Source organism: Urocitellus parryii, chromosome 7 (assembly GCF_045843805.1).
Source record: "Urocitellus parryii isolate mUroPar1 chromosome 7, mUroPar1.hap1, whole genome shotgun sequence".
NCBI classification, from domain to species: Eukaryota; Metazoa; Chordata; class Mammalia; order Rodentia; family Sciuridae; genus Urocitellus; species Urocitellus parryii.
Window position 1 is genome coordinate 51,873,115 of NC_135537.1, and position 21,212 is coordinate 51,894,326.

At 36.2% G+C, this 21,212-nt stretch overlaps 1 protein-coding gene across 3 annotated transcripts in view; it reads left to right on the forward strand.

Annotated features, from left to right (window-relative positions):
- The window catches only part of Znf704 (zinc finger protein 704), a 210,407-nt gene that overhangs the window by 43,629 nt on the left and 145,566 nt on the right, over positions 1 to 21,212 (forward strand). For all 3 annotated transcript variants that reach the window (XR_003300238.2, XR_003300232.2, XM_026382797.2), the window contains exon 2: positions 1,855 to 2,093. Coding sequence is in view for 1 of the 3 variants with exons in the window: in XM_026382797.2 (XP_026238582.2) it covers positions 1,855 to 2,093 (239 nt within the window). In the remaining 2 variants the exon portion in view is untranslated. The remainder of the gene's footprint in view (positions 1 to 1,854; positions 2,094 to 21,212) is intronic.

Consider the following 21,212-nt stretch of genomic DNA (forward strand, 5'->3'; position numbering starts at 1 on the left):
TTGTGGAATACTACTATAATTTATTATGAAACCTTAGCTAAGAGCATGGCATACAATTATAACAACATTTCTGTAGGAAATGTATTCAATTTGTATTTATTACTTAAGGTTTTTCTCTCTAAAATTGCAAAGCTAAAAACTACACTTCCTCTAATGTGGTGCCCCTCCTTTAAATGTTGGATGAAATCCATTTAATCAAGTCCAGTTGGCCCTAGGGGAAGCGAGGATCTCAATTATTATCTCAGCTTAATACTGCTGACTACTTACATATTTAATTAATGTAATACCTGACACTTGGGGGAACCAATTGATAGTCATCAAAACTGAGGCCTTCATTGTTGTCTTTTTTGCCTTGTGTTTAGAGGATTCTAGTTGCAGCGTAGGCTGGAACAGGGTTGGTCAAGAAGTGGAAAGCACCTCTCTATCACCTCCACATACAGACAGAAAGAGATGAATAGAATATTGGTTAATGATGGATATTTTAAATATTTAATTCTATCCACCAATTTTCTAAACTACGTTTTTATAGAATTTTCATTGCCTTTTTAGAAGTGTGAACATTTTTTTTTATTCCGTTCTGTGTATATTGATATCATTAAAACAGCACTTAAAAGCAGACATTTGTTTTCCTTGGCCCCTCATTTCATTAAAGCATTCTAAGAAATGTGGTGACTTTTTAATGAGTTGCAAGTGGACCCAAAGTGGCTAACATTTGTCTGCTGGAAAAACCACGGGAAGGTGGACTTCCCCTTTGCCTGACAGGCTGAGACGAGAGGATGGGATGCCCCTCAGACCTCTGTGTGTTCCTGTGAAAGACAGGTGCCCGCTAAGTGGATTTTGAGTGCTCCCTAAACTATGGAAATTCTTCTATATGGGCAGGTCCTGTGACTTCAACACACATTCATCTGAGTTTTCCTTTAGTCTGAGAATTTCTATCATTAATACTAGACTCTGCTATGAGTAAAATCACATTCTTATTCTATTCCGAAAATGCCTTAAGTTTATAGCTTTGGATTCTGTGAACCTCAATCTAGTTGAACAAAGTCTTTTCATTTTTTCTCCTACCCAAAATTTAAAAGGAACAAAAAAGTGTATCTTCTGTATAATTGGGTGGATGACTCCACAAATGCACTCTAGAGATGAACTTCACAAAAGGGGATGGACTTACTTAGAAGGGCGTGGGGAATGTCTTATAGGTGTGCGTATTCTGAAATACACTTCACTGATTGGTGAGGCTTCGGACTATCAGATCCTCTGACTCTTTTTTTTTTTTTTTTTTTTTTCACTTAAGAGTCGAAAAATTTTGCTCCAAACTTCATTCAATAGCAGTTACCTTAAAAAGACCTTCAACTTTTATCTTCTTTTTCAATGATCACAAATTCAGAAAAAACGAGATTCAACTTACTGAGTTTTAATTTTGCATTTGTCTTAAGTACTTTAATCATTGCATTTAGTTTAAAATGATAAGAAAATTTAGTCTGGCTTCTTTATCATAAGGCTTTAGGAGACATTTTAAAAAGATCTTAATGATGGTGGATAAAGGATAAAAAACAATTCTCCCTGAATGGCAGTGTGGTTAAGGTCACTGTTAGCAGTCAAAGATAAAGTGTGGCTTTACTAAACATGGTCATGAAACTGAAATATTTAAGAATTTACTTATGCTTTTTCAGTTTTAAAAGAGAACACAATATTCAATTTTTAAAAAATTAGAGGTCTTACGCTTTCAAGTCTTCAAAGAGGGGCATTTCTTATGATTGTGATGCTTTTGTTTGCGTTATGAGAGATGCACCAGTTGTCTATGACTTTGCAATGTTGGTTATGATTTGTGTAAGAGTTTCTTGTTTCATTTCACAGGTGGGGAGCATTAAGCGGGAAATGGCCTTCACATTTCAATCAGAGGACTTGAAACGTGACTCTAGTAAGAAAATGTCTCATCACTTGTTCCCCTTGGCCATGGAGGAAGATGTGAAAACAGCAGACACCAAAAAAGCCGGTCGGGTCCTTGACCATGAAAAAGAAAACACTCGTTCCATCTGTCTCCTTGAGCAGAAACGGAAAGTCGTTTCTTCTAATATTGATGTCCCTCCAGCAAGGTAAGAATTTTTGCATCTTGTGCGTGTCTGCCCCAGGAGTCTAGTAGAGAGCATGCACAGTCTCGGCCCCGCCTCTCTCCAGGACAGACTTACCTCGGGTTTTCTGTCTGGAGTTTTTTTTCTGTTGCTTCTCTGAAGTGGATCAGGTGGCCCTTGCTCTTCAGAATGGACTTTGAGGCTGCTGTAGTTGAAACTCTATCGCTTTGGAAAAGAATGTTGTTATATTAGATTCTGATAGAATAATGAGCAAAAGAATAAATATAAAAATATATACGTAATGATGAAACATGCAATGTAGGAATAGTAGGACTTAAAAGCGAGGAAAACAGTATCTTTGAGAAAGGAATAAATGATCCTTTTTCTACCTGTTCACTTTTTGTAATTAGAATATTTATTTCTATTTATGTTCAACCAAATGTATCTTCTCTAAGAAATTACCTATGATTCTAAACTGCTACCAAATTTGTCAGACCTCAAAAATTATAGGCCTCTTTGTTTTTATTAACCTTTAATTGATAATTTTCATATTCATTACATCTGTTTAACTAGGTAGAATTATTCACTTTTCTATTTTTTTTCCACATAAAATACATGTTAAATTATTTAATTCCTCTTACCGTGCTTCGTTGTGAAATGCTATCTCACACCCGGAGCCTGTTTGTATCTACTAATTTTGTATCTACTAATTTGTTGATGCATAGGAAAAATGACATGTTGACAATTTGAAATGTGAAGAGCTATGGTTTTGTTTTCTATCTAAGCTATAGGGCAAGGATTAGACTTCCCAGTGTCAGATAGTTTAGTGATAACATGCAATTCTATAGGATTTATTTTATGTAAAATCTTCGATAGACCATTGTGTATGTTAAAAGGCCTAGAATTAATCATTTTAAATTGCCATGGATTATTCTAGGTATATCTTGACTCAATTTCACCCACTTAGAGTAACTTCTGGGGAAGATAATAAAAAGAGGAGAAAGGAAATGTGTTCTGCCTTTTCTGAGTGTGGTGTGTGTGATACTTTCTACCTTCTCATGTTCACTGAGTGCATATAAAAGTACAAAAGTAAGCCAGTATTATTGTGTGGTTCTTAAACACTGGGGCAAGATTAATTAGGTTTTTAATCCATTCATGTACAGAAAAAATTCCCCAATAGCAAGCTATAATTTAGATATATAAAGCTATTACAGGAAATGCTAATCAAGAAATTCATTGTTTGAGGTCTCCACTGACAAACTTGTTTTCATGGTTATAGTAAAAATTTAATGATCACAAATATTCCAGCAGTTGGTAAAATAAATTGGTCATGAACAAATCAGAAATTTAGTATAATACAATAAGATAACTCTAAAACTCTTTTCTATTTGTTTAATATGTTATTTAATAAATGGCAACTTACTACTGTCTAAACAAATGATCAGTATTTTGTTTTAAAGAGACTCTTTCATTGGCAGAAAGAAACAATATTTTTTTGTTTATTAAGGTGCAATATAATTATATTTGGTTATGCATAAATAATGGGGTTTGAATAAATCTAAAGTATAGTGAAGTTTATTGGTAATAAGAGATCTACATATCTTTGTCTTATAAAATATATAATAAGTAGGTACATATGCATGCAATCTATATGTGTATGATAATCTATATGATTATTACAACTTACTCTCCTAAACTCAGACATTATGTTTGGGTCCATTCTCAGAGGCAGGATAACCATTTTAGATCAAATATCATTGATATGAAATCCAGTTTAAATGTCAGGTTCCTGTAATGTTTCTCATTTTACATTTTTCTCATCCCCACTGTACCTGAGAGTTGAACTTTACTTTCTATGGTTTGTAAAATGAAGCTTGAAGTTATTTTCTATAGTTTGTACAATGAAAACAACAAGGATATTTTATTTGCTTTTCCGCATCCTCAGAGAGGCCTGAGAGCCCCTACCTGTACTCCTCTTACACACTGCTGGTTGGAACATCACTGATCTCTCCTGCTTCTGCTCAGCAGATGTTTATTGAGCACCTGTTATGAGTGAACCTGGTACTTGGTAAAAGAAATAAAAAATAAAAAAGCAAATAGGAGAGGGTGCCCACCCTCTAAGAGCTTGTAGTCAAATCAGAGGGACAGATACATAATAGCTAGTTTCAAGTAACATTCCTAATTTGCTCACTCCTCATTAGAACTAAACAAATTAGTAATTAAAGGAGCATGCTTAATATTAAGAAAGACTTAATTTGATACATCTGTTTAGAAGCCTAATTTATTCATGTCTTCATCAAATAGGAATGGGGTGGAGAAGGAAGAACTCTGCATTTGAGGTCTGTTTTATAAAATCCATGTTTGGTTACCCATTGCTGAGGACCTGTTTAAAAGTTGCTAGTTTCAAGAAATATAAATTTAAGTAAATAAGTTATGAATCCAGATTTTAGGCAGGGTCATCAGAGAAGCAAATGCCAAGACAGGATTAACATACAAGCACTTCTTTTCCTGGGAGAATCAGGAGTGGAGAAAAGAGAAAAAGAGTGAAGAAAAAAGGGGGTGGAGTTGGGGGAAGAGGATTGGAGGGAGATCAGAAGTCAGACCTGAATGCAAGTCTGAACCCAGAGAAGGGAGAACAGGATGGATGGAGATGTTCTAGGCAGCCTCACAGGGAGACCTGCATTAATGTCCTTGCTGTGATCTGTTATTGGTTGGGAGAACCTATAGCATTTTGACCTGGGCACAGATGCAGCCCAGCAGCTGGACCCTTAATCAGTCAGCTCCTTGTTGTTCAAGACTTTCCTTGCCTCTAGATATTGTTCTTGAAAGTGCCCTAGGCAATATGCCCTGGAGGCAGAAGCCAGCTCTTTGGAAGCTCAGGGTCTATAAGTACAGACCATCTGGAATCTTCACTTTTTAATAGGACCCCAAACTTCCTGTGAAGCATAGTAAGTGATTATTGGCCCAAGGATTTCATGATTAATTCCTTTTTTTAACATTTATTTTTTAATTGTAATTGAACACATTCTTTAAGTCATGAAAGAACACAAACTGTCTCTCCCTTGTGAGTTGCCTAGGCTTGGTAAGGGACAAATCGTAAGGTCTGAGAATTCACTTACCCTTGGAGTTGATGTGTGTTGCCAGTTCATTTCAGGAAGAGACAGTGCTTTCTTTTGGGGGTGGTGGAAGGGGGGGCGGTTGGGTGGGGCAAATACACTGTAGAGTTGAGGTACTCAAAATATTTCTCAAATTATCCCACACACATCAGAGGATAAAACAGAGAAAGGGCATATGGACATAGACATGTCCAAGCAGTGTTTCTCTTTGGAAATTAAGATCGATCATTAACAGAAAATTTTTCCCACCTTTCAGGAATATTTGGGAGCAGTAATTTAAATTGAGGGCAACATATACTAAACATATCGATACCAACAGTAGGGACAACAGTCTCTTAAGTCTCTAAAGGACTGATCTGTCTTTAAGTTTTTATAACATTGATTCAGGAAGATTGTGAATTGAGAATAAGGAATTAACTAATTATAAACAGGTAGTATATTTTAAGTCTCTCTAGGGAAAAATATAAGCTTCATTGATCCTTATGGAGAGTTAAGAAAAATAGGCTTTAAGAATATAAAAGCAGGAATTTAAAAACTACACATTAAAGATTCATCCACATTGTAGCATCGAATACTTCATCTTTTATTACCAAGTAATATTCCATTCCATGGATATAGCACATTGTATTTATCCATCCATCAGGTGATGGACACTTGAGGTTTGAAAATTAGGCAAGAGACAGATCATGTTGAGTCATGTGGATTGTGTTTAAAATTTTTTAATTATATTATTAAGTCAACAGGAAGGATTTTGTGGAGGAGAATGATGTGATTCCTTCATATTGATAGAAGGTCACTCCTGCTGTCATGGAAAGAATGGGTTGGAGGAGACAAGAATGGACATAGAAAGCTCCCTCAGGAGGCCACTGCATTAGTGCAAAAAGGCTATCATGGGAGTTTGGACTGGAGTGGGGATAGTTGAGATGGAGAGAAGTGGACAGATCTGAGATACATTTTAGAAGTACTAGTGAGGTTTGTTGGTTGTGAGAAATAGAAAATGACCCTAGCTGATTTCACAAAGGATAGGATTTTTTGTTTGTTTTGTTTTCAAAGATTGTGAGATCCCAGCATTGCTTGGAAGGCTGGAGAACCAGGTCAGGGCAGAGACAAGAGGGTGGGCACCTGCACTTGGGTTTTCTGGCTTCTAAAATGAGAAACGTGTGTAGGAAATTCTCCAAACCCAGGAAACAAGTTCAGCCATTAGGCATGGAAAAAATTGACAAATAACTATTTAGATATCACAATTTCCATTTTATAACAGAGACAGACTCAGGGATGTTAAGTGACTCACCCAGGAGCACCCACTGCACACATAAGTAAGATTGTGACCCCAAATGAATTCTCATTCCTCATCACCTCCATTAGTATCTAATAAGAGAATATTAATTTGTTGTCATTTTCAACTATGATGCTTTAAAATAGACTGATACTTTTAATATCCTCTAATATCACTAGCTCTCTAGCTTCTAAAAAATTTCAACAGTTAGGCAAACATTAGATATGCTGGATCATTAACGCATGACATTTGTTACTCCATTTTTGCCAGATATTGTTTTTTTGGAGGTACTAATGCTTAAATTCATTGGATTTCACCCAAACAGCAATTACAATTTGATTATGCAAAGCAATAACTGCCTTCTAATTATAATTCTAAAACTAAAGAAATCCATTAGCAAACCAGTTTTAACAAGGGATAAAGAAAAATTTGGCCAAAAATATTCCTAGACCTAATAGCAGTTTGTTAGAATACTACAGATTGTTAGTTTGCTGTTGGAAGAAAACAAACCATATGGTATTGTTTGTTTTGCAGGGTTTTAAAATATAGTGATGTCATATTTATCACTTGCTGGATAGAATGAAATCATTCTCTCCTTATCAGTGGCCATTCTGGAAATCATATAGTTCAAAAGAATTTCACAGACTTTTTAACCTTTGAGTTCAAAGTTAGAAAGTGACTTCAGCTGTAAGCCATGTCCTATGTAGGATGGGAAATTGTGATTGGCTTCCATTTTCAATGCTGGTGTCTGCATTTTCTCCACTGTCTCTATATAATATATAACATTACAGGAAACTCTTCCATGTACAATTTGAATCAAGTTAAATAAGGAAGAATTGCTCTCTTTGATTTCCAAATCTCTAGAAGTCCAGCCATTTCTGGAGAAAATGCTTAATGTTTTTAAATGAGTTAGAAACTCTTTAGGTCTCAACTTTGTAATTAATACGAAACTAGTGAAAAGAGGCCACTTGAACATTTTTAAACATTTCTTTAAAAAATAGTGCATTTTCTTTTTAAAAAATGTGTTGGGGGGGGTGGCGCAGGGGTCGTGGCTCAGTGGCAGAGCGCTGGCCTAGCACGTGTGAGGCACTGGGTTCAATCCTCAGCACCACATAAAAATAAATAAATAGAGGTATAGTGTCCATCTACAGCTAAAAAATATTTTTAAAAAATGTATTGGAATGGGAATATAGATGTACTCACCTTTGTTAGAAAAATACTGATATTATATGATTTGTGGACTCCCCTTGAGAACTGAAACAATCTCCATAAAGTAGCTATAACAAATATCTTCTCCAGGAAACCTTCATCAACTTGTCTCCCCTCCCATCATTTCAGTAATTCAAGTCAGCAAGTAACTGTTGTCCTTGCTTTCTTGCTAAAATCTGTCTGTTTGCTTCACTGTTGCCAAAATGCTCTTTCTAAAACACAGGTACAGTCCTGTGGACAGAGCAATGGAGGCAGGAAGATGGAGGCAGGTTATGAGAGTGCCGTGAATGTAGGTAGTCAAGTCCCATCTTGCTGGGGATTTACATTCTAAAGTCAACTCGTAAATTCAGATTAGAGACAGAATTATGCTTTACAGTACATCTATCATCCATGGAACCAGAGCCCACCAGGAAAGACTTGAGATCCATCTCCCTTCTCATTCAAAGTTTCATTGAATGGAATGGTCAGGATTCTGTTTGTTGTTTTTTCTTCCTGCCAAGTGCCTGTAGATGATTTCTGAACATTAAATACACACGTGCTACCACTCCACTTTCCTAGTGTTCTCTGGCAATGTGAAGGAAATCAGAAGGGTAAGTCAGAGAGCCTTTCTAGATAGTTGTTCTCTTTCCTTTGCTAATAGTGGTAACACTGATGTTATCTTTTATTTTCTTATGAATAACTTAGGAAAACTTGTGTTTTAGGACACAGATCTGGCTCATGTAATTTGTGTGTGAGAGTGTGTGTCTTTTAAAGAGAACTTGTCTGTGTTAGCTTTAAATTAAGACTTTAAAAAAATCAACAACTTCCAATAACTGTGTTCTGTAGCCCTTTTATCATGAACAGAGATTGGTAACAAATTAGAATGTGCCACCTGTTTAGAATTACATTTTGAATTTAGAATCTTAGTCATTAATATGAATTTTTAAAATAATTTATGTCACTTTGCTGTTAATGAAGGATGTGCTTTCTGGATCAAACTGGAGTTATAAAGTGAAATTTCTAAAGTGTGTTCAGGCATTTGTAGGCATCTCTTCCAAAGAGTTCTTGGATAATTAGTAAATTCCCTTCTGTAATCATCCTTGACAGTTAAATGGAGAAACCTTAACCCAGACTTCAGGTGAAATAGTATAGCTGTTGAGAGGTGGACCGTTGGCTTTGTTGCACAGGTTGGATATATGGGAATGTCCCCAAATGATTAGGAGTGCCATTATCTTGCTTTTGTTGTACCTGTGCCACAGGTTGCCTCTGCAGAATGGGTTTACATTTATATTCGATGCAACATCTTTTTTTCTCCTTAGGCTTGTTCAAAACTTTAATAATTGGGTAATAGAAACAATTGAATTCTCTACTACCTCCCACTCCTCACCTACCTGTCAGTAGAGATTCTGTACTCTGCTTTTATTATAGAAAGTCAAATAATAATGAAACTGAGCATTGGTCATTTATTTAAAACTAATGTTTGAGCTGTACTAATCAATAGATATTTAATGTGAGCTATCTATGTAAATGTCATGATTTTTAATAACTACATTAAAAATAGAAAAAAAGAAATAGGTGAAAATAAACATGAATATTGTATATTATTTAGTATATCCCAAATAGAATTATTTCAACTTTGTAATCAATATAAAAACTTCTTGATATTTTACATTCTTTTTTTGCATGCTAAGTTCTTAAAATCTGGTATGTATTTTACTCTTACAGCACCTATCACTTTGGATCAGGCACCTTTTAAGTGATCCATAGTTGTCCTGTGACAACTGTAGTGCACAGTGCAGCCTCAGAGTACAGCATAGGTTAATTTTGTACTTCAGCTGAATTTCTCATTTATCCCTAAGATAATAATGTTTCCCTTGATTTCTTTGCTATTTCAACACACAGGGAAAACACCTCACTCACAGTACTAGGAGTAGAACAGTCTTTCTGTGTCTATTTTGTTAGAGTTAGAGGTGGAGAAAGAGGCATCTCCAGTGGGGAAGGAGGCATTTTGGTGTCTATGGGTGAAGGCATGTTTAGTTGGAGTAGCTGGAAATCTGCGGCATGATTCCTGTGTGCCCCCTAAAGGGCAAATGACTCCCAGTAGTGCATAACTGATATTTTGCTCAATTATAATTATTATGAAGCTGTTTAAATTCCCTCTAAATCAAAGAAAGGTTAAATGGGTATCATCACAGTTCTGGTTCTTTAAGAACATAAAAGCAGCTTCATTTCTAGAGTTTGAGAGGACCTCTTTAGTTATTACCAGATCCTCTAATGTTCTCCACAGCAGCATCAGACAGAAGTTCAGGCATACCAAATGGACATACTGTAGGTCTGGATCAGGGTTATCACACCGAATGCATTTGCTTGTGCCTTTTCTTTATATATATAGTAACTTAAAAATATTAATATATACTACTTTTAAACAAGGAGATGTAACAGATATATCAAATGTTTTTTAAAGTGCCCTAAGTACAGAGGTTTCATTTTGTTATTGCCATCGGTTGGGGTGTGACTGATTCTTCTTTTATTTATTTTTGTTTTGTTTTAACTTTTTTTTTAATTAGGAAACAAAAGCAAAACAACAGAATTCCAAAAAAATAAAATACAGAATTCTAGTTTCAATTCTAAACAAATACGAAATCCACACCAAGAACTAAAAATCAGTTTACCAACATTTACAAAGAAAAGGGAATGGCTAAAATGCATTCACAATGATTATTTTTTCTTCATTAGCCTTGGATTTGCATCTCTTTTTCTTTCTGCTTCTCTTGAACTAGGACAAAGAATTTCTTTCTCATCTATCTTTTGTTAAATATCCTGTAACTGTAGAGGAACTTTTTTCTTTCTATGTAGTTCTTTCTCTGTTCCTCAACATCTATGTGAGCCTGTTGAGCTTAAAGATGTGAACACAAAGATGAGTCCATCAGAGGTCCTGTCCTAGTTTAGGGAGTTAAGACACCATAAATAATCAATAAATATAAATAATTTTATGCAAAGTATAAAGTCATACAGCATGAGTTAAGTACAGTACACATAAAACTAAGAAAATTTCAAGGAAGGAGAGATTACATTCAGCTAAAGGGATTGAGGAATGTTTTATAACTATTGCATTTGGCTTACTTATGGACTCTTCCTTCCTAATAAAGGCTTTAAAGTGGGCCTGTCCACCACAGTCCCAACTATGGTGGTTTTGATTTCTGGAAAGTAATCTTTTAAACACTAAGATTTAAAACTCCTTAAGCTTCTATCTCTCCAAACAGTTCATTTCTTAAAATGAGCCAAAAATTACTAGTTACAGTTTACATAAACAGTAGTTTGGGGACTTAAGTTAAAAGTTAATAATCATTTCTATAAATTTTAGGGTTTTGTTATTTTTTAAACTCCTTAGTCAAATCATATGTGAAAGTCAGAAGAGGCCTAATCATTAAGCCATGATTTCATATATTCAACTGGGCAAGACCTACTTGACTTTAGGTGCCTTACCTTATATGAATAAGAATGAAATATGAAATAAATAGTTTGATATTTAAAAGTCAAGTAATGAAAAAGTAAATGGCCCACTATGAAATGATATCTATTAACCACAAAATTCCTTGTATGAAAAATTTTAATGAGTTATGAGCCAATGAACATTATTAGAGACTTTAAACCTATTGTTAATCCTTTCTTTCCTATATAAAATCAGAGAAATAAAAACAGTCTATCTCAAGTATGACAGAAGACCATCGTCTGAATATGGTGAATAGTAATGTTTGCTTCCACATCTGCATACTTCATTAAAAGAACCAAAGAGTGAGCTCCCAGTTACCCAAGGCAACACAGTAAATTCAATTACACATTTTTTTCCTGATCATGGTTGCAGTTGAAATGGAACAAATACTACTTTGCCTCTCATCCATAGCACAAGCACTTTTCCCTTATTTTTTTCTTTACCGTCAATATCCTTGTAAGGTAGTGAAGGGAGGGAGCAAGAATTTTCTATTTTGTAGATGAGAAAAGTAGTGAGTTTTAGAATAATGGTTCTGAACTTTGGTGGCTTATTGGAATCACCAGGAAGTTTTAAAATATCCTTTAGGCCAGATCACATCTGGACGAATCCCCACCTAGAACTCTATTTATAGGATTCTTCTTTTAAAGTAGGGATTCCTATAAATAGAGTTCTTAGGATATGGGACCCAAGCATAAATTTTTTTTCTTTTCCAGTGGTATTGAGGATTGAACCCAGGGCGCTCTACCACTGAGCTACATTCCCAGCCTTATTTTTTTTTTTTTTTGAGACAGAGTCACCCTAAGTTGCTGAGTCTGGCCTCCCAGTTTCAATCCTTCTCCCAATTTGCCAAGATTACAGGTGTGTGCCCCTGAGCCTGGTAAGCATAAATATTTTGAAAGACTCCAAAGTGATTCCAAATACAGGCAAGGTTGAGAACTATTGGTTTAAGTGATTTATACTCAATCTTCAGGTGCAACTATCTTCTACCTAAATGCTCTCTCAGCAACAATGAAAAAGAGATCTCCTTGAATATGGTAACAGTTTGTTTTAATCATCTGGACAGTCACTGCTGGTCTCTAGTAACAAATTCATCCATCAGGATATAAGTGACGATTCTTTATTCTCCTGATGCTCATGCTAACCATGAAACTCCATTTTACAAAACTTGCAAAGGGGATATCAGGGAATTCAAATCTTTGATATAAGAATGGCTTGTTGTTAAATATTTAGGCAGTTATTGGACTCTAGGTTCAATATGGAATGAATAACCATGTTTTTGTTTTCCAGTAAGCACCTTCAAAACTTTGTTGTAAATGAACATTTACTAACAAGACAAAATAGAAGTTATAAATAAAATTCTTAGCAGATGCTCTTGGAATTGACCACATCACAACCTGAAAATGAAACAAGTACTTAAAGGTCTTTATCGCTTTCTGACTAGTCAATCTTCATGATTCTTCTTTTAAATATTAGCTTTTTTTCTTTCCTATAAATAGAGTTCTGGGTGGGGAAGTATTAAGGGATAAGCCTGGAGATCCATTATTAATTTGGAAGACTTATAGAATTTGATTTTTATCTACTAGGTATACAGAGCTATTTAGTGGATGTCATTTGATTGACATTTCTGAAAAGTCATCTGGTGTCATGTGTGGATGAGAAGGTAGAGAGGAAGGACGTATAAGTTGTGATACTGAAAGTAGAAGTTATGGTTAAGAGTCATATAGAAATCAGAGGGATCTTTGTGAAACCGTTACCCAGGACAAAAGCATCAGAAAATAGGACTGAGCTCAGAAGGAGGTGAGATGTGCAGGCTCCACAGAATGTGGCAGGAATAAAGCCAGTGAGATGGGGTGCTTAGTAAGGATGCTGGGCCCTCAGAATGGCTCTTGAAATTCTAGACCAGGCATCTAGTTTGAGAAAGTGGTTGGTGACGCTAATCAAAACACTGAATAACTCAGGAGTAACACAAAAGAAAGTAGATATGGAGAGAGGGGAATCAGGGGTTTGGTTATAGACACGTGGAATTTAAGTTGCCCTTATCAATAAAACTGGTAATGTCCTTCACCAAAGGCCTGTAGGCTTTGAAAAAAACCAACTAGATACCAAATGTATTTGTAGAGAATGATATGTGCACCAGCTTGGTCAAATCATAATGTAAATATTTGAACTAGAAGTGTTTACTATTTTAAGATATTTTGTTTCAAAGTAAATAGCCACCTGCCTATGTCTTGATTTTCACGTAATGACTTTTCCTGAGGCAAACATTACTTTTTAGCTTAATTTCTAAATGTTGTAAAGCTTTTGATTGCCCTTCCACACTCAGAATTTATATCAACTGGGTTTGGAACACATTTACTTCTTCAGTGGAGCTCATGAACTCAGCTTTCCTAAATCAACCCCCTCCCCAAATAGAATTCATCACAAGATAGATTTAGTTCTGCTGTACTTTCTAACAATTATAACTTATAATGTCATTGACTGTTTACTTTTTTTATTGTTTTTTTAATTTGTTCTTTTTAGTTACACATGACAGTAGGATGTATGTTGGCAGATTATGCATACATAGAGAATAACAATTCTGTTTAGGATCCCACTCTTGTGGTTGTACGTGATGTGGAGTTGCCCCAGTCATGTGTACAAATACGAGGCTATCATTGACTATTTTCTACATCTGATTTGCTACACTGTAGTTTGAAAAAAAAAAAGGGGGGGTGGTAGCTTTCATCTGCAGAATGTAAGATTTCATCAAATCACAGTAGAAGCTTAAATTTTTGTTCCCTGGGACTGATTCTACCAGGATAACTCTGATCTTTAATATTACTTGGATGTGATCAGACTTTACTGAGTTCTTCTAAGGCTGCTAAATAAAACTGAATCTTAAATACTGGTAAGTGTGAACTGGTTTTGGAGGAGCTTTTCTTTCTAACCATAGTTGATAAGTATATTAACTAGGTGGTTTTCAAAATATCACCTCAGTTCATTGCACATGCAGTGTAGTTTCACAGAACCAGGAAGTGTTAATGATCACCATGAACTCTGGATGCTGAGAGTGCCAGACAGCTGCACCACATTTACAAGCAGGGGCGGGTCTGGGGCGCACAGCATTTACCAGCATTGTGCCTCTTAAGCATATAGGAAGCCCCACCGCTCATCAAAAGTATATGGAAGAATCATATTCTCTCTCATATTTATCTTTCAAGGCTCACAACTTTCCCTTTTGATTCATTCCCAGCAAACCAGTGAGCTGTGTTTTCCACTTATCTTCAGAAAATGTTACAGCCTCAGATTTGGAGTTGAAGGGAAATACTGCTGTGACTCAGCACCAGCATGTTAAGCCTCAGTTCCACCTTCCTGTTCAGTTAATAGCTGTACCTTTCTTTGAATGTGATGTAAACAAAAGAAAGTAAAATTCACAACTTTAAAAAAAGAAATCTACTTCCAGGAATCGCAGAACATTTGGAGAATGTAATTCTCTGACGTATTTCTCTATTGGTGATAAAAATAGCCTAGAAAATAGAACTGGCAGTTAAGAGTTTGAGGGTTCTGTTGTTTCTGTATCTTATGGAAGTCCCCTGGCCTTGCCCGATGTGTCCTCAGGGCCAGGCACCTCTCCTGCCTCACTTCTGTGGGAACTATCTCTGGCTGTGCCTGTCTGCTCCCCAAGCTATCCATGGAGTTTCCTTTCTCACTACACTGTTGGTTCAGACAGTGGAGTAACCGGTTCTTCCCCATAGTCAGGCTGCAAAGAGTAAAGCAAGATGGTTTAGGACTTCCCTGCTTCCTTCAAAATAGGAAGACCCTTACTCATCTGCTGAGGGGGAAAAGAAGTAAAAGTTCATTCTGGAATTTTAAAACATTCAGCATTTATTTACAGGGTTTTAGTTAGATTATTACATTACTGAACTAAGTGGTCCATATTTTTGTAACCACACAAATAGATAAGAAAAAAGAAGACAGTTCCTTTCCTTGATGGATCAGACTGTGGTATACTTACATACACTTGTATTTTTATACTTCAACTATTTTTCAATGCAAACAAACAAAAATACATTAAACAGAGCTGATACATTCATAAGCTAAACTAGCACATGTATTGCCCACATTTTCTGCTATAAATGTTGGCTCGTTGTCTGTTGGCTAACTTCTTTGTTGTTGTTGCTAATTTGAGATACTTACCGGATGCCCACTTAGAAGTAACAGTTGTGATATGCTATCCTAAGATCTTCCTTATATAGAATTCAATAAGCTTTTTTTCCTCATTATTTAAAAAAAAAACACACACACACACTTTTTCACTGAGAGAGGTGTTCCTTCAAATCTGATAAAGTGGGTTCTTAGCCAGTACAGTTGGGGTTGAGGGTTTCTTGCTTCATTCATCACATTATGGCAAATTCCACTTAGCAGTGACAGACAGTGGCCCCAAGACCTGCCTGAATATGGCACTCAGAGACAGAATTCTCCACTATCCTCTGGACAAGCAAGAGTTCAGACCAACACAGCAAGCAAGGAACAGGTTCCCAGAGCTTTTCACGGATGTTCGTGGTGGCTCAGAATGTTCTGTGTTGACTCTCTCCCTGTGTCACTCTCTTTGTGAATAGGAGGAGATGTGATTGTGTTGGAATCATGGTGTTTGTATTTCCTGTGAAGCCATGCCCAGCTTAGCTGAGTCTAATGTTGGCTTCCTTTGATCTCAGAAGTGAAAGCATACCAGTTCACCAATTAGATCCAGCATAACCTAGCAAAGCTGTAGAGTTTCTGCTTCTGTCCTTGAAGTGTAGGAAAACTCTATGCAAAAATGAGAAGCTATTTCTTTGTACATACATAGTATCATCCTTATGCTACATCTGAAAGTGACCCAGTGGCCCAGGCATTTGCCATAGAGGACACTGCTGTTTGGTGTCAGCCTCATTCTTTATTAGCAAAATCAGGCAGAATTTACTGTGTTTGCAAGAACGTAGCAGTGGCATGGAGGCAGTCCCCACACTTGGTTAGGGGGTTTTGTCTCCCCATTATTAATCTATTAGAAACTCTGTTTGATTTACTTGAGAGGAGCCAGCCTTAATGGGAGGGGGAAAGACAGCTTCAAAGGATAGATAAAGAGTTTTTCTGAGTTTACAGCTGCAATTTTGATGTCCAAATGTGCTTGATTCCTTATTTCCTAAACTCTGAGTAGTTTAATTATATTACTTCTAATTATCCATATAACGAAGAAGCACAAACCTTTCCATCTTCTGCCCTGGGCTGGAAGTAAAACGGGATACTTAGTCCCATGATACCTATGAGGCGTACTGAACTCCTGTGTGTGTGTGTGTGTGTGTGTGTGTGTGTGTGTAGGGAGATGTTGAGTGTGGTGGTCATTATGTTATGCCAAAGTCAAATTTAGATTTTCTGGAGCAAAGGGAATTGTGAACATCCTGAAAATCATTTGCTTTATCCTCTTTATTTGAAAGATGAGAAAACCAGTAGAAGAAAAAGCTGAGTGTAGATTTGAATGATGGACTTAAAACACTTTCTAGAAATCTCATTTTTCAAATTTTACCACATTTTCATTTGCGAGGCAACACTTTGCATTCATCACGCATGGCTTTCTGTGCTGATGTGCTGATAGTCTTCTTGTTCAAGAGGAAGAGATGCCACTTTCAAATGCACCACCTGCCTTGCCAAGCTGGGATTCGGTATTTTTCCACTGAGGAGGACACTTGTTTTCTCAGTCAGAACACAGCAGTGCTGTTTGAAGGCAGCACTGATGATGGCAAAGGATCAAAGGTGGGAGGCGGTCGCAGGTGGCAGCTTAGGGGGCAGTCAGTGCAACCAGAGTGGTACGCTGCTGTCTGCAGATGCAGGAGCTGAGGCAGAACAATTAAAAATCAGAATTAAAATGAAGAGTAAAAAGCAGGTGTCTTTTTATGTCCACCTGACCACACAAGGAAAAACCAGACCTCTGTTACTATAATCAGAATTAAAAACAATCTTTTGGGGGAAAAAAGAAAACAATCTTTTGGAAAATGTGATGCTTAATCCAATAGATGGAATACTAAACAAATTATCTTTGTTTCCTGTTTCTGTGCCATTTGGGCACTTGAAGCAAATGAACAAGCTATTAAATAAGTGAGAAAGGAAAAAAGCAATAATCCTACAGTGGAAAAGATGCTATCTAGTTTTTATGTTATTCCTTGACTCTCAAGGACTTTTGCTTCTCTTAATTGAGTGAAATTACTCCCAAATAACATTTCCTGTTAACTTACAAGGAAATGTGAAAGGAAGACTCGGCTCTCCATGATTCCAGAAACCACAGGTAGTTGATGTGTCACAAAATACCCTGCACCTGAGCTGGTGTGGGTTCTAGGTTATGGGCTCAGGAGTGTAATGTGGTGCTTCATCAGAGAACAGGCTTTTCATTACTCTAGTGGGTTCTCTATTATTCTCGGGACTGCGGCATTACAAGCCAGAATTACCAGGGAAAAGCATGGGTTGGCTGCTTGAAAGTCTGCTTAAGTGACAGGCTTGAAAGTTCTGTACCAGGCAACTATCTGTTCGGTTGAAAAAGAATAAGGTTTTATATATGCTTAGTCTTTGCCTACTTGGGTGGTAAGATATTTATTTTTACTGCTTGATAAGGTTACTTATAGTTACATCTCATTAACGTTTTAGAAGGAAGAATTGTAAGCCAGTTGTGCAAATAGTAGTCACTGCAGTGGTGATTAGAAATAGGAATTCCTGGGATATCAGGTGGCATAGCACAGCCACACATATATAGCTGTGATGAAGTTTTCAGCCTGATGCACAGTTTTGCATTTATGGTATTAGAATAGCTTTTCTTTTATAGAATCATAGTGATAGGTTGTTTTTAATATTTAAATTACAGGCAACATAAAGTGTTAGCAAGTGCATATAGGTTTCCAACCTTTTTAATATTTCAGGGTCTTGGAATCCCATATTCTGAAAACTAGAGAAAAGAGATTGTCCCCCAAAATTCAAGAGACATTGATTCTTTTATTCCATTCACTGTGTACCTTTGGTTAAAACAAACAAACAAAAAACTCCTTTTCTGTCATCAGGATTTTTTTTCTTCTTGTTCCTTGTGCCAGTCAAGCTCTTAAAGTCCCTTCCACAAGGACAAAGAAACATTAGGATTCATCATTAAGTATTGCCTAGTCTAGAGGTCAGGCCTAAAAATTAAAAGATTAAACTCAGTTCAACTTTAAAACAATTTATGATTCAATGGTTCATCATAATGCTATATTGCAATTACTCCCGCACCTTGTTATACATATTGTTGGGTGGCATCCTATCCAATATGGAACGTTAACATTCATTTCCAGGTTTATTTGTGTTCTATGAGGGTCCATTTTTTTCTGAGGAGCAGCAGTTATGGTTCTCCACTTAAGTGATATCAAGTTTTATAGCAATCAAAGTCAGATGTTTCAATGTGTGTTTAGTATCAGCACTACCACCCATTCTGCCCACAGAGGCATTTGGTGGTGTCTGGAGGCTAATTTCAGTTGTGCAGAATAGTCCTGCATAATGCCCAATTCTCCTGCCTCAAGTGCCTCTGTGTCCTCATTGAGAAATGCTGGTTGATTTAATATTTGTCAAAAACTGTTGGGATAACCGTTGAACATAATTTGATTGTTTCATTAACTACACAAATACTACTTATTAATATCATAAGACACTGTAGTTTGGCCTCAGATGAGCCTTATTGTGATTCAGAACTCTCTTCAGTTGCAGTCTTTGGAAGCATTTTGTTTCATTGTTTAACTTAACATACTGTAAAAGTGTATTTTCGATGTTCCAGTCAGTCCTGGATATATTTGGCTAGTAGTTGGGAGAAATAAAATCTTCCTGCAGGCTTCAGTTATTAAAATAGAACCAACCACCCACACATTTTATTACATTCTGTGGAATGTTTTGAATGACAGCCTAAGTATTTTAATTGGTCTCCAGCTGATTTATAACCCCTTGTTTTATGTTTCACATTTTATATCTCAAAATTACAAGTTACAGTACCATTTTTATTCCATGCCATTAAAACAGTACAAACAGCATCTTTTAAAAAGGAAAAAAGCAAGCTTCATTGAGAAACCCAAGGGTCATTCATTTGCATGTTCTCTTCATTTTGGGGATTTGGGGCATCTTATCTATCCTGCTGACTGTGGCTCTTCACATAGCTCTCAGTGGGATGGGGAGATTCCCCCACAGCTGGATCCTCGCCACACCCAGGAAATAAGATCTGTAACTCATCTCCTAGTTGGAACAGACTTTCGGTTTAGTTTTTACCCCATGCACTTCTGGCCCCCTACAGTGATTCATGTGCCATGCATGCATGCTGTGACTTTTCACTTTTGTTGTCATAAAACTTTCATGAAAAAAAAAAATTGCTCTAAAGTCTATTCCTGGGACCATAAAGACTAGATGGGGAGGAGGGGGAATCCTAGAGTTTCTCCTGTAGCTCAAGTTTACCTGCAGTCTCATTCTCAGTACCTCTACCATCAACAAATCTCATTCAAAATGGTTAGTTCTTATCTACTTGATTGGTTTGTTCCCTGGCATAGCTTTGTGTGTGTGTCAATAGAGCCCCTAATGGTGCATCTGTTTGCAAAGACCTTGGCCATTTGAATGTTTGATCTCCTTCATGTAGGAGCTTTAGTTTTTATGTTGCATTGCTTTCTCCCTGATAATAAGTGAAACATGTTGGGAAATTAAAATAACGTTTTGCTTCTTTCACGGTGGTAGCTTAATGCTCAAAAGAATTGCTGGGCCTTCTAAAGAGCATTTGTTGGGTGGCTGTCATTTTCACAAAAGATTTTGAAATGTTGAGCTATAAGATGAACAGCCATTTCTTTGATGAGCAACTTGATCTAATTGTTCTTTTCACATGATTGTTATTAAACTCAAATTGCCAGTGATGACCATCTGGGTTTATTTCTTCATAATGCTAGCGGAATTGAAGAAGCTGGAGGTGACTTGTATTTTTAAGAAATGATCAGCCAGGCAAAAAGTCAAAACTCACCAAAACAATATAAAATCTCCATAAGTAATACATTTATCTTCCTCTGTGGTATGTGTACATCTGGTAGATTTCACTTTTATTGCTTAGAACCTCTTAACTTGTTTTGCTTTGTCATCTCAATTTTGCCCAATTAATGTGAATTTTTTTTATTACTTATATCAAGTATGAATATCAGATGTTGTCTATACAGTGATTCCTATTCTTATGTAACTCTTCCTATGATGTCTTTGTCACATTATTTGAAAATTTTCTCTCTCCCTGTTTATGTTGGATATGCTCCAATTATGAGCCAATGCACTCAGTGAGCTGGAGCTCAGCACTTGCTCTTCTTCCACTAATGAAGAGGTGACACTGCATCAGATAACCAGTTGCTTTCTTCTGGCCAGCTCAAGTCTAATAACTGTTCTCAGTTTTCACCCTGGCACATAGATGGCAATCAATAAAATGACTGAATAAAACTTCCTTAATATATTATGGCGTTTTATATTGTTGATGATCCCTTTTTATTATTCTTTTCTGCTCACTCATGCATTTAATTGTGTTTTTATTATAATGGAGTACACAATCATTTTAAACAATTTATAAATATAAATAACCAGACAGAAGTAGACAAAAAGCATCCATAAATAAGTCATTTGGTGATAACTACTATTAATACCTTTATTTATTGTTCTACTCATTCCTTTATATCTACATATCTAAAAAGCATATTTATTCTGCATGATGGGTTTATATCACACAATGTTTTGAGTTTTTAAATGTATGTTGTAATTAATGCATTGTGAACATATTTCATGAATATTTACATTCATCTAGGACATAATTTTAATGGAGAAAGAATTGCATTACATCATGTGCCATTTTTTATTTTAACAAGTATTTTACTGGATGTTTCTATTTCTATGTTTCCATTTATTTATTATTACAAACAGCACTGTAGCTAACTGAATTAGTTATCTAGTGCTGCATAACAAATTACTCCAAAACCTAATGGATTAAAACAACACACATATCAGGTTCTGCACATCAGGAATCTGGGAGTGGCTTCAGTGGGTAC